Consider the following 15399-nt stretch of genomic DNA (forward strand, 5'->3'; position numbering starts at 1 on the left):
CAATATCTAGTATGACCTCTGCCCACTACAAACCCTTGGTAATTCTATATTACTTGGTCAGTCTAATTTTAGTTTTCAAAGTTTTCATTATCAAATGTCTCCCACAACATTCTTATTCACAATATTTTACCACAATCCTTTTGCCATCACAATTGCCTGGCCTTCAGCTTATTTATGGTTGCTGATTCCCAGCTCCTTCTATGGGTTATTTGTGCATAAAAGCATGAATATCCTAAAGAATACACCTTAATGAGATAATATATTCATTGCACATTTAAAAATCATAGTTTGATTTTGTACCTCTCAGTCACAGCTGATGTGTGAAAGTGTGTGTGTGTGTGTGTGTGTGTGTGTGTGTGTGTGTGTGTGTGTGTGTGCATGCATGTTTGATTCTTGGAAGAACCTCTAGCTCAGAAAGTAAGTGGACTATAGCGTGACTCCTGTTGTTTTACCTCTGTAATCTCCACATAGGGATCATTGTATAGCAGTGGAAAGAGTGTAAATGAAAGCCAAAGGGTGAGACTGGGTGAAAATTTAGTGCGTAGAATGTAAACCAGCAGTAGACAAAACCCTGAGCCTAATACCCACCATGCACTGCAGTGAGGGGCCAAAAAGGGCTGAGAAATCTGGGATGCTTCTGTAGCTGATCCCTACATAAATAAACATGCATCCCTGGCCATCACCACACACGGTAACCCAATACCCCCAGAGCACAGAATGAGATGCTAGTGACTGGGGAAACAACATGAGCAGCTCACTAACAGTGAGAAAAGGGATGTGGATTAAGATCTTGACTGGACTTATTTAGTCCATCAGCCCATTGGACAATTAGGACAAAAAGGATTTTTCAGAGGTTCTTTTTAAAGTTTTTTAGCTTTATATATAGAGTTCTTGTTTGAAATTCTTTCAGATAGGGAAACATTATGGTAGCTTGTTCTTGAAATAGTAAGCAATTGGCATCCTAGAAATATAAGCAATTATTTTTAAGTGGTATATGTTAATTTGTTATAATTCTATATAAAACACTCATTTTAAACAATAATTATTTCAACTCAAACAGGAAAGACCATGACCTGACATTTGCATGACCTGATTGGGGAGGAGGTGAGGTGCAGTACCTTATCTTTCTCCTTGTTTCACATTTTAATTAATTGTTGAAATTCATACAAGGCTCTCAATTGATAAACATTCCTGGCACTAATAAAGATCCTATATCTAGTTAAATCAGGACTTCGGATCATGGCAGCATGGAGTATTAGAATAACGTGCATTAAAATCATAAATAAACAAAGCTGAAATTTTGAGTTTCATTACAAGCTTACACAGAAAGCATGGCTTCCCCAACAGCAAAATAATCAAGGTGTAGGATAGTAGACAGGTACAGTACAGTACACACATGTTAAACACATTCTCAGTTAACACCATCAGTCCAAGCTGCTACTTCTGGCACTGGGGTTGGAGTATGGAATGGTATGAACTTTATTGATGTTTAATCTCAAGCTGTCATTGGAGAGATTTTCAGAATTCTCAGGCAAACTTGTCTCATGGAAACATAGTTTGCCATTTTTCTTTTATTCGTTCTCAGATGTTTTCATTTCGGAGAATGTTTTTATGTTGGAGTCCAAGAGCCAATTACCTTTATTCATGAATCATTCTTTCTGAAATATCCATGTCTCTTTTGGCATGGGGCTGGATAAGAAACAGCTGAATTTTGGGTGTTTATAAAATATTGCTCCATGTAAGCCCATGGAACAAACATCTTTATGTGATATCCTTATCTTAATTTAGCTTTCTCTTCTATGGATAAAAAAAACAGACATTTTGGACTCTAACAACTTATTTATCCAATGAGTGGCATGCAATAAAACATATTTTTGGTACTCATTTATATTCATGTTGAAATTCTGTGTTTAGGGCTGTCATAACTCATTTTATTTAGCGCTGTTTATTTTAGTTACATCTGTGTGCATAAGCACTTAATACCTCATGCCGAGTTTTACGTTTAAAAATGCTTTTTAAACAGTATTTTATGAGAGTGGAAGGCCAACCTGAACCTACAGAGCAGAATCAATGAGCACAATTATTTCAATGACAGAACTGTACAGTGAATTGCATCCCAACTTGCTATCTGAAGCACAATGTCTAGGTGGTGTCAATAACAATGTGCTTCCAAACCTGAAGTGCTCTTTCTCACATGACAGTTTTTCTGCATGTTTGCTTCATTACTTCATAATCTCAAAGGGTATGCACAGTTAACAGAACCTCATACTTTTTTTATTGATCGCATTCACTGATGAGAACTGTGAGATTTGTGAACTTAGATCAGCCACCTTGCCTGAAACAAGGGTTATATTAACTGATTCTTTCTATGCAAGAATATTATTTCACCCTAGTGTACGTGAATAGGTGGCAATAAAAGCTGCATTTCTTTTGAATTTGTGTCAGCTATGCACAAAACATAGTCTATCAATCAGGCAGCACATGCAAGTGCCTTTTTTAAAAACCTGTTTCTTGTGGGGTTTCTTTTAAATGTCATAACTATACTCTGTTGTGCCATAAAAGCACTGGCTAATTAGGCAATTGTATCCCTCTAACGGGACAAACCAACCCAATACATGCCAGCAGTATTTCCCTGACTGCATAACAAACCCCACTAGATCCACAGATCCAAAGGCTATAGCTACAAGACAACGAACATATTTTGTGACATCGCAATTTTTTTTTCTTAAAAAAAAATTCGGGATTGTGTTAACAGATCTGACACAAAACTATATTATAATAAACAAAAGGAAAATAATTATTCACTTAAAATCACATTTTAATTGAGGTGTTTTATAAAATAACTGTATATTTTGTATGAATACTGGGTAAAGATCATTTCTTGTATTTAGGGGAGAGACACATGTAAATCAAACAGTATTTTATATATACAGATATACAGTATAATGAACATAATACATTACATTACCTCAATATTAGCACTGAGATTATTGTTGCCTACATGGGGTTAAGTTATGTTATGTACTCTGCAAGTAATTCCAAAAACACAAAGCCAAAAACAAAAACAAAGTTTTCTTGGAATGGAAAAATGAGTGTGTTCATGCTATTTTGGGAAAAAAAAAAATCAATGGAGCCCACATCAAAAAAACTCATGAAATTATGAAAGCTTTATGCAGGGTCAAGTTTGAGACAGGATGTTTTTCTGGATGTTATTTTTGATTACCCTGATTCACAACATTACCAAGAGCAGATGGATTTCCGTACATGCTGTTGTATTCCTTGGGGTAAGCTACTTAGAGGTTATACAAGCATGGTTCTATATTTCCAAGAATAGGAAGACGAAGAAAATTAGGCAAAAATAGTTAGTTAGTAGCAACAGTGGTACTTTTAACTAGTTTTTGATAGTTTTAGTTAAAATTTCAGTCCTGAGGTAATGGATATGTAGTGAAAGTAGCTAATGTTGCTAATTTTTAGAACATTAAGCCAGCAGCATACATACTGTATGACTAAGTTGACACATACCTAGATACATTGACAATGATACATTAGCATTCAAGGCAGAAGGAGTTATCAAACATTTATAGAAATCAAAGCTAGCTATATTAGCAATAACACTATTCAATTTGAGGTTACAACACTAACAGTATATAGCAAGTTAAAATGCCTAGTGAATATCTTTGCAAGCAATGCTGCTGCCCCCAATAAACTTCTAATACTGCAAGAATCTTGTGTCAAACTTTGGCAGCATTTACTGTTTTTGTTAAACTGGGATAGATTTTCTGGTATGTTTATAGAAGAGCTGTGGTTTGACAGTAGTCTTTCATTATTTCTGCCTCCGTGTAGTTGTATTATTCAACCGATGTTAGGTGTGTGCAAAATATGTCAATGTATTCCACAATTGGAGCCACTCCACATTATGGAGCCTTGACCCTTAACACAGACAATTCTGTAAGCATATGTGAGTCGTAAAACATCGTGTAAAGTCTAAAATGTATTTGAGATTGAAATACATCCAAAAGAAAAACATATTTTTGTTCGAAACTATGAAGTAGAAAATTTAGCAGAAACGTTGTCCATGTGAAGAGTTTTTGCAGGCTGCCTTACATAGCTTTGTCCATATTTAATTATACAGTAAATATATGTTAAGAAGCTTAATAATTGACTTTCATTTTTAATTTATATGATGACTTACTTGAGTTTTCTCCTTGGCCATCAGCGAAAATGAAGCATAATGAATAACCTTAATTCCTCTTTTAGTATAGATAAATTGATTATAACTAAGTTTTAGTTTATGTGCTTGTCCAAACCGACATTGTATCTGAAAGATTGATTGAGTCTAAATGCTTTCAGTAAGATGAAAATGTATTGATCAGTTGCTAGAACTATGTGTGTGTGTGTGTGTGTGTGTGTGTGTGTGTGTAAGATGTTTATTAAAGTGTAGGTAAATACATACAGTATGTGAATACTATATTTTTGGTTTGCCTGACTATAAATGTTCTATAACTGCAAATATAATAGTATACATAATTGTATACACATAGTGATGGACCCAAGCAACTGGTATCTGTTTCATGAGCAGTTGTTGTCAAGCGAATATTTTGCATCAATGAAGATACATTTGAAGCCATAGAGTATTCTGTAAAATGAGATTAAGCAACATTTCTGAATGAATCTGATAATGTTAATTAATAATGTCAAAAATGTGATTACTTAAAGGATTTAATTTCATAACATGTGGAAATATGTGATATAATCACATATTGACTTATTATCACAGTTCTTTTTAATATATCAAAAGATCCTTAATAGTTTAGCATCATGGATAACTTTAGATCATGCTGACCCAATTTGACATGTATTATATCATCCCTTTAGAAGAAGTAGCTCAAAATTGGATTTATAAGCCTTATTTCCTGCTGCGAGTTGGCATGTGTATGTGTCCCCTTTTAACATAAATATAAACTTTGGCCACATTACATGATGTAAAAAGGAATTATGCCACGCTTTCTTTTTGTGTGTCGCAATAAGTTCAATGAATGCTGCTCCATAGCAGTTCCATATAAGATTTCCAAAATTCCCCATCTAATGAATCTCATAGGAGGATTATTTTTAAATAACCTGTCAATTTACAAGATCCAAAATGGCTGACTTCAACTTGGGTAAAGTTAATAGATGGGATTGTGACAATTTGTTTGGCTTATGAAGACCCATATGCTTACCCCTAGCTTTGTGCATGTATGTGAAAATGGTTGTTTTAGGAAAAATGTAAATTAATTTCTTAAAAAAATATATAAGTATGATTGGTATGATAATATATTCATTTATTCATTCACAGTGGATCTGGAATAACACAGTGGATCTAATGAAATTTCCATTCTCTAGTTAATATTTATATTTTATGTTTATTGACAGCTTTAGTTTACACTTGAAGGTGATTTCTTAGTTCTGTGACAGTTCTATGTTTTTGTATAGTGCTACAATGCTCTCTCTCTCACTTTCTCTCTCTCTCTCTCTCTCTCTCTCTCTCTCTCTCTCTCTCTCTCTCTCTCTCTCTCTCTCTCTCTCTGTGTGTGTGTGTGTGTGTGTGTGTGTGTGTGTGTGTGTGTTAGATCTAATTCTATTAGTGGCTCTGCAATAGTAGTTTCTAGAGACTATCTATCTTGATATATCTGACCACTGTCACCTGAGCTTGAACTCTCAGTCTTAATGATTCATCTCTCAAATTCCAGATTGCAAGACACTGCCAAGACACATAATGCAAAGGTTTTTAAAACATACTAGTGCTTCTCACAGATCTGTAGTGTTACTACATGGTGGCCATAGAACTGAAGGTTGAAAGGGGAAATAAGGGATTTAGTAGATTGCTGATATGTTTACAGTTCTATGTGGCTCTTCAGCAATTGTCAGGATTACTATTGAGCAGTTGGAAGAGCTTACAGTCCTCTTTGTTGGTTATGGTTGGACATATATTTCCAATATTCAGCACCATTGGTGTGAAATTCATTAAATATTTCTAGTACAGTCAATTTCCATTACACAATTATTTACATAGAGTCCACTTTTATGAAATTTTAATGTCAGGGAACCTCAATATAAATAAAGCTGTTCCAAGGAAGCTTGATAGAGAAGATATCTAAACAAACAGCATCATGAAGTTCCAAGAGCTATTAAAGCAAACTCAGGTCAAAGTTCTGGAAAAAGTTTCAATGAGAGATTATTTTAAAAATAACCCCCAATCCCATAAAATTAAGAATGAATATGGCACAACTGTGATTCAACCTAAAGGAGGGCATTAGGCATTACAAGATAAAGAACTCTACACCTCAGATAAGAGAAACTGTTCAGATGACAACCTTAACCCAAATGCTCCACAATGACAGGCTTTATGGAAGAGTAGTAAGCCATATGAAATCCTAATTGGACCTTGCCAAAACACGCTGGAGACTCAGCAAGTGTGTGGGAAAAGGTTCTCCAGTCTAAGTAAAATTTACTATGTACAGTAACATTTTGGCCTTTCTATTCCTCAGTGTGAAGCATGATTATAGTAAGATCCTGTTGAGGGTTACCCAAGTAATGTCATTTCAGTTATTGTTATAACACTAAAACTAAAAAGTCTATTCCTTAACACAGCAAAACAACTTTAAAAGTTAGATTTTAGGAGTTTATTTTCTAACATAGACTACAGGCGATGTTTAAGGGCACTCTAAAGCGGTGTAATATTATGGCGGCCATGGTGTACTGGGTATTGAGGAGCCTGATTCAACTGCCCCGGTGTTGTATGGTCTATATTTTTGCACCTAACTACATTATCTTGGACTTCATTGTGAAAAAAGGTAAAAGTGGCACTTTATTTTACTAAACTATTTTTTATGCCGTAAGGGATTTTCAGATTTTCATTCCTTCTCTTTTTTGAAATTAGTGCAGTGGTTCAGGTTTTTTCACTACTAATCAGAAGGTTCTAAGTTTGAATCCCAGGTCAACCAAGCCCCTCCTGGGCTTCTGTGCAAGGCCTTTAACCCTCAATTGGTCAGTTCTATAAATGTAAGCCACAAATAGATGAGGGATCTGTTTTAGATATTTTAGGACTGTTAAAGGGTTATGGAACACATACTGTACTGTAAAACCTCATAAATTTAAAAACAACATAACTTTCATGGTCTTATTTTTATATTTTACTATTTTTCTACTATGTGTATTTAATTAAATACAGAAGAAATCCATATATTCCAATGGAAACTTTAAATGCACTAAAACTTTAAAGGTCATTTTGTCTCATTTCACTTTTGGGGTAATCAAAACTTTCAATTTTCCTAGGTTTTATCAGGCTGCCACAGATATTTTCAAAGTGCACAGCTACCTTATCATTCACTCTAATATTGAGGAGTTCTCTGAAATGTAACATCCTTCTTTCTGTTTCTTTTCTCCAGGTGGATAAAGTATGTGGCCATTCTTTGGCTGAAAATGAAAGTACTCACCCCACCACTGTTAAGATGATACCAACAGTAACACTTGCCCCAGAACCTACGACCAACCAGACAGACTCTAATATCAAGAAACAGCTGGGAAAATTATTGGATCTACGCAGGTTAGACAGCTTTTAAAAGCCTTATCAAGTCTTATATTGCCCATTCCAATGCATATCTATGCATTTAAGAAGATATCTTTGAGTCATAACTTCATTACACAGCATACACAACATCAGATCCACTTCTATTTACTGTCAGTGTGCTGTCTAGCCACCAGTAAAAAAATTGGTAAGGAATGTCAGATGACATTTTTTTCCAAATAATATCTCGTGTAAGGATTAGATATTTTTAACACAACCATAATATGATCTAAAAGGGAATCTTACCCAAGGCGACTCAACAACAGTTGCACATTTACTTCATTTTAACCTGTACCAGTAAGTGAATAGGTCTCACAGTCTTCTTAAGTGTAACTGACCTAGGAAGTGAACCCCAATAAAGTAAATACTATTAATTTAACCTAGGCCTTTGATATCTCACAAACACCAGGCATACATACAGTGGCACTCTCTGTTAGAGTGGCAGTGCTACAGATCCATATTGCACCAAGCTGGCAGACAGTGTGTTGTACTTGGCACCGGGGCTCATTTGAAGCCTGAATGAAAGCATCAGCAGGAGATGGAAGAGGCACTTCCTGTTTAAATGTATTTATTCCTCTCAGCAGAAGCCAGTGAGAAAACAGTATGATCCGTAAGGGAAAAAAAAGAGATTACACAAGCTTTTTTAGCTGGTATTTCTGAAGTGCTGAAAAGATATAGCCAGATATAAATATACTGTAAGTATAGAGTAAATTACAATATGTTTATTTTAGTGCTATATTTACATTTATCGATTTAGTTACTTCCATCAAAATGACTTGGCAGAATCCAATCTAAGCATGATCTAACTGCTGCAAGCAACTAAGTAGAGAGAAGAAGATAGATGTAAGAAGAACAATTAAACAAGTGAAACACACACAAAGAAACACAGTAAGAGGTACAGCTATGCACACGGAGATGAGAGAAGACTTTTAACCTTTAAACCTTTATTCTAGACTACAATACCATAACCTTAGCTTGATCCAGTAGCAGTTTATTTATATACAATTGAAAGCTTCGCTTGAAAGAGGTTTAACTGTGTTTAATAAATGTTTTTCTTCAGGGATGAGCCTATGACAAAATAACAAGCAAAAGCAACTAATGTTTTAGTAATATGTGAGAATGAAAGGAAGCAAAATTATAATAAAAATACAAGTAAAAGAGAAGTTAAAAAAACTAGATCAAAGAGAGTAGCAATATAATACATAATATTGTTATATATAACATTGTTTTCATTATTTGATTCCAGTATAAAGACTGGTCTATGATGACAAATGGCATGTTATTGGCATTGTGTTTATGACACATGATTTTGGATATATATTTATGCAAAAACTCAGTTGTTCTCAAACGTTTGCATACCTAGAAAGAATTGCAAGTTCTGTACCGTTTTTTAAAACATGAGTAAGAATGCAAAACAAATTTATTTTATTTCTTATAGGTCTCAAGTTATATATATTCAATAGATATAGTTATCAAGTACAATTTTGGTCTCATCACTCAAAATGAGTTGTCAAGATGCTGTCTGTCTTACTAAAGGCCGACCTTTTTGTGGCATGGGTGCAGTAACGGCTTTCTCCTGTCAACTCGACCATGCAGGTCATTGGCGTTACATTACATCCTTATTGTACTCCTTGAAACAACACCACCACTTTTTTCCAGAGCAGCCTGTATTTCTCTAGAAGTTGTTTGTGGGTTTTACTTTGTGTCCCAAACAATTCTCTCAGTAGAGGGTGAAATCTTTCTTGGTATACCTGACCATGGCTTAGTACCAACAGAGCTGAGAAGCTCACTTCTTATTTATGCACAGACACTAATTACAATTACATTGAGTCACAGGTGGGGAAACTTCCCTTTAATAGCCATTTAAACCTTTGTGTGTCAACGTGTGTATTTATAAGGTGGTGAAACATTCAAGGATATGTAAACTTTTGATCAGGGTTGTTTATGTAATTTCAGTCATCATTAGGTTTTAAAAAGGAGTCAAACAATTATGTGATAATTAAGGACTTCACGTGACCACTATCTTTAACCTCTTGAGACCCGAACATTTTCTCACAACTCCATTCTTTCTATATATTTATTGTACCAACCTTATATGAGGACTCAGGTATAATTCTTTTGCGAAACTGCTTCCTTGAAAACACTGATTAAATTTATAGTTATCAGCTATGAATTAAGAGAAACAGTTAGTAGAGATTGTAATGTAAACAACAGTAGCATACAGGAGGATAAATAATGTGACCATAAATAAATGGCAAGGTTTAACACTTTCTTTCAGGGTATGCAAACTTTTGAGCTCAACTGTATATATGTGTGTTAGACTGAAATAAGTACTAAACCACATAAACTCATCACATAAGTAAAAAAATAAAAATAAAAATACTTGCAAAATAATATCAGAGCACTGTCAACTGTCAAAGTGAATCCAAAGTTATTATTTAAATTAAACATATTTATAAGGTAGAGGTTTTCATTGTTAAACCAAAATAGACACTTTAAATGTAATTAAATAAATTTAAATAAAACAATTTTAAAACAGTTGAGCATTATTTGGGGCTCGGTTTTGTCTCTGTTTATATTGTTCTAAGAACCTGCTGTAGATTTGCTCTTAGAATTAATAATAATAATAGGGGAAAAAAAAGGGTCGGGGGGGAATAATAATCAAACTAAATGACAAACAGCGACACATTTCTATTGAATTTTTTCGTATGTGTTTGTGTGTTTCCTCTTGTGGATTTGTTGTGCTACTTTCTGAAAGCTTTACATAAATGGCATTAAAGTTGTATGGCGTTATCTAGCTTCTCATGGCACTGACAACTGATGACCTTAACAGGTAATATAAAGCAGCAAAAGAAAATGAGAACATTGATATACAGACATACAGTACATTCAGAGAGAGAGAGAGAGAGAGAGAGAGAGAGAGAGATTGATTGTGTTGATGCTGATGGCACTGTTTCCCTGAGAGTTGTACTGCATGGTTGTTTTGCAGTGCAGCTTGACATAATAGCTTTGAATTTGCATGTGCATGTTTGACTTTTCCCACAGGATCATGATTTTTTTTTTATCCCTTCTCCTCCTCTTTCCTCTGTTCTATGACTTTTTGTTTTCTCACAACTCACTCTCTTCCTGCTTGCCTCATCCTCCCCTGGACTGCTCCATAAACTTGTGTGGTGGGCTGATCAGCTCGCTGCCTCTGAAACCCACCAAACACAATAAAGATAGAAGTCTAAAACAGATCGCTCGGTAAGCACGCACACCCACTTACACATGCACACAGACACACACACACACACACACACACACACACACACACACACACACACACACACACACACACACACACACACACACACACACACACACACACACACACACACACACAAAGTCTAATTTAGTCCTTTCTACATTGTATTATATTTTGCATGCATTAGTGATACACTAGTGATAGTTATCCATTAGTTCTGCCTGAATTATTACCACCCAGTCATGTCTGGATATCACATAATTGTGAGATGATGGCAAAACTCATCCATTATTCAGCATGTGATTCACTTATTTTTTGGAACCCTCTGATTTACAAATCCTCCTGTTGCATATCCTCATGTGAAGCTGTGTGTCCATGTTTTTCTTTTAGTTCTAGTTTTACATCTAATTACCTTCTAGCGCTTATTTCAGTTGAAGAGCCTCATTAATTTTTGTATGTGCACCTGTATATTCGAATCTAAGATATACTTTTTTATAAGATGTACAATTTTGAATTTTGATGTTAATAAATTTGAATTAGATACAGTTTTAAATTCACTTTATATTAGCCTATACATTTTGTTTTTCTTTTCTTCATAATATAATTCACTGTAAATGTGAGTCTAGGCTGCCCTTATTTTCCGAACTTGTATATAGATGGTCAAATAATAATAAAGCTTTTTATTTTCTGTTTTATTGGTAAATATATTTTTAAATCACTATGCTGTGTGACACCTGGTTCATTTAATCACTATCCTGTATTTGTGCATGTATTGGTTTGAAAATTTAGATATGACCTCAAATGTAACCCCTCATCCATCTCTCTCTCTCTCTCTCTCTCTCTCTCTCTCTCTCTCTCTCTCTCTCTCTCTCTCTCTCTCTCTCTCTCTCTCTCTCTCTCTCTCTCTCTCTCTCTCTCTCTCTCTCTCTCTCTCTCTTTCTCTCTTTCTGTGTTTGTTGGTCTGTTGTATGAATCTCCTTTAGGGAATTGATTAAGCATATTGTGCGCTACAAGGCATTTTTTGCAGCACTGCCAGAGATGTTGTGTGAAGGAGAAGTTGTGCGTGATGAACCCAACTGCTGGAGCGGAAACGATGTAGTGGAGAGGTGAGTCTAACCTGCTGAATTCTTCTCTGCTTTCACTCTCAGTTTGTAGAGGCTTCATTTAACTAATTTTATCAATTGAAATAATTGACACGAGAGAGACAGATAGGCCAGAATATTCGAAGAAGATGATAGATGGACAATGGAGGTTGTGGTAAAATATACAGAATGATTTGAGACATATGGGATAATCAAAGTGGAGAAAATACATGAGATAAAAAGAGAAGAGAATATAAAGATGTATGCTTTTTCTTGCCTGTAAATGCATATTCAGAACTCAGTGTGTGGGGGTGAGTGTGGGGGGTGTGGGGAAGTTTGTCTTGGCTACTCTTGGAAGTATGCGCTTGACTATTTCTCTCAGTGGATTACAGATAGAATAAAGGAATGCAATGTGTATTATGAGAGAATTATCTCTTTCGCCTGGAGTCTCACTACTAATTGCTTTATAATGACTTCTGTAGGCTTCACTGCTGGGGATGTTTAGTTTAGGATTTGATGCCTGTTTTTAATCTAAGCATCTATAAACCATAAGTATAAAATGCACTTAAACTGAGCACGCTATTATATCATGATGCGATTAATTCTCTCGTCAATGTCAACAGGCTTTTTTTGTCATGATCATAAAATGCTTAGATAAAATGTTTTAAGCTTTTTTACTCACCATTAGAAATAACAATTCCATGAAGCGTGGATTCATATTATTTGAATATTAAAAGACATCATCATCTTGTATGCACCACCATCTCTATTATAAACGTACCTAGAGTTTTGTAATGTAGAACGGTATGTGGTACTAGGCTCCTTGTTATTAACCAGTTCCCAAGAATCAGTATGCAAACAAAGTTTTCTTTGGCTGAATTAAAAATTGTGTTTTATTTGAAAAAATAGTGCACTACATATACAGTATATTGAAGTGTCTTTATGTTATACCCTATGCAGGGTAAATAGTGAACAGGAAGGAAAATTGTATGAATTACTTCTGTGCGAATAAATGTTAAAGCATGCTCCTAAAGAATCAGTCAACTCTGGCTAAATACAGTATCTGTAAAAATATATTATATTAGATTCTAAGAAAAACCCGATCTCGGGGTTTGACCTAATTAAAATACTTATAAATTAGGATTTAATATTTCATTAATATTTTTACTGCTTTGAATAATAAAGGCAAAATCATCCCTGTTCCTAAAACTTATTAAAGCAGTGAATTTATGCTTTCAAATGGAGTCTCAGAACTGGATGTTGGCTTTTATCATCCTTGATCCTGTGTTAGGTCACCCAGCAAATACTTGTCTGCTTCTTAAATGTCTGGATTCACTTCTTACAAATAACTCAGGAATCATGTAAACACTTTCATGATTCCTCCTTTTTAGCTGCCTTTTATACCATTTACTCCGCAATTATTATTTTCTGCACCAAAAGAGTCCCGCTTTTGAGCCTATTTCCATGGCAGCACCCGCAATCTTAGCAAACAATGGAGAAGGCATCAGTGTCTCTAAACAAACTGTGTGTGTGTGTGTGTGTGTGTGTGTGTGTGTGTGTGTGTGTGTGTGTGTGTGTGTGTGTGTGTGTGTGTGTGTGTGTGTGTGTGAGAGAGTGAGAGAGAGAGACTGACTCAATTCTTATTTGGTAATGCTGAACATGTACAAATGATGTCATGTAAGCATTCCACTAGCCTATGTTTATAATTTTTCATCCAGACAGAGACTTTGGAGACAGATTAGGGAGACAGGATTCTCTAATGTGAGAATAATTCCATCTGATTGCATCTGATTAAGCTGTTAGAAAAGCTATGTACCTCAACCCATCCCATCACCATAACCTCTTAACCTATTGTACAGTTTCAAACATTGCCTTGTGATTATTCTTACGTATTTTCCACAGTGAACACAGTGAAGAGGATGATTATGCAGTTATTTAAGATATTTCTCTATGTCTCTTAGTCTCTCTGTCTCTTTCTCTCTCTCTCTCTCTCTCTCTCTCTCTCTCTCTCTCTCTCTCTCTCTCTCTCTGTCTGTCTGTCTTTTTTATTACATTTATATTGTGCAATTTCAGTACACACCAATAAAAAACAGCATATTAATGAGTTTTGATTGTATATTGATTAGAAATATTTTACCTCTAGCATAAGCGTACATGGAACAAGGGATCATTAATCCTGAGGAATTGTGTTAGCATAATTTTGAAAGTACTGTAATACTTAAAGCATAATGAAAATAATGGTCTATCAATTTGGTTTACTTTGGTTTATCAATTTTATTGAGTAGGTTTGGCCACTTCCACTGCCACTTGGTGAAAGCTGTTAAAAGTTACGTTGACAGAATTTATTATTTTTCTGGTCAAATATTTCAAAATCATTTCTGCACATCTGCAAATTCATTGCAGTGGTTCATCCCGATCGTTGTATGTCTTCTCAGCATTTGTTTCTAACATAACCTTGGAAATGTATGTAGCCTGATCGATAGCAGATGAGTATTTTATCAATAATCCCATGCTATAATACTATTTTTGTCATCCAAATTATTTTAGCTATCCATTAGGAGGAACTTGAAAACTATAGTCTGCCTTGTGAGCAAAAAAAGGAGATATCCACTAAAGCCCCATTACCAATGGAAACTATACATAAATCTTTTTATCTATCTCCCTTTATGAATGCTGACAATATTATGCCATCTGTTTAGTCATTTGTATATATCTAGGCTGTATCTGGACCATGTAAGGCCCTGCAATTTACCTGTTATCAAGAGGAATTTTCTCTGCTGTTTCTCTGTAGTCTGATGTGGGTTGTTTACAGTATGTACACATATATACTGTATGAATCTCTGTATATACACAGAGATTCACTAAACTGTGGCCAAAGATGCATGTTGCTTTTACATTCATCTATTTATTTAGGTGTTTAAAGAGTGCAAACATGTATAAGAACGTGTCTGTGAATAGTCTGTGTCTGTGAACATGGAAACTGGCATCCACAAGATCTCATTGCATATTATGTCTTTATATAAAGGCTTTTACATGCTTCACTGTCTTCAGGATAGAAAACATTAATAACAACATGAAATCATAATCAAACATAAAGTGGCTAAAGTCTGAATCAGAAAGTGAGTAAACAATATTTGGGAAACAGTGCAACTAAGACATAACCAACTAGGCTTAATCCTAGCTAATGTGATGAATGAACTCACCAGATCATTGCTGGTTATGTCCTTTACTCCAAATCCCAACAGCAGTACTGTAGTTTGGTTTGGCTGGGATTTGAACCTTTAACTTTTTTAGAAGTAGAAGTAGAAGTAGCCATTGCCTTAACCACTGAGCTTTTACTGCTCTACGATATTTTAGACAATATTAATTTTGCTTTATTGTGTAAGCATGCTGTTAATAATGTTAATCCCTTTTTAGACCAGATGTGCAAGAAGAGAAAGTTCATGTTTATAGCCTTGCCATGGGTA

At 35.0% G+C, this 15399-nt stretch overlaps 1 protein-coding gene across 2 annotated transcripts in view; it reads left to right on the forward strand.

The window, feature by feature from the left end:
• Window positions 1-15399, forward strand: part of gpc5c (glypican 5c) — a 69389-nt gene that overhangs the window by 33574 nt on the left and 20416 nt on the right. Inside the window, exons 4-6 of one of the 2 annotated variants that reach the window (XM_027143269.2) lie at window positions 7428-7585; window positions 10790-10849; window positions 11834-11956. In XM_027143269.2, coding sequence (XP_026999070.2) covers window positions 7428-7585; window positions 10790-10849; window positions 11834-11956 — 341 coding nt within the window. The remainder of the gene's footprint in view (window positions 1-7427; window positions 7586-10789; window positions 10850-11833; window positions 11957-15399) is intronic. The other variant, XM_027143270.2, reaches the window with a different exon arrangement.

The sequence above is a fragment of the Tachysurus fulvidraco genome, chromosome 22 (genome assembly GCF_022655615.1).
Source record: "Tachysurus fulvidraco isolate hzauxx_2018 chromosome 22, HZAU_PFXX_2.0, whole genome shotgun sequence".
NCBI classification, from domain to species: Eukaryota; Metazoa; Chordata; class Actinopteri; order Siluriformes; family Bagridae; genus Tachysurus; species Tachysurus fulvidraco.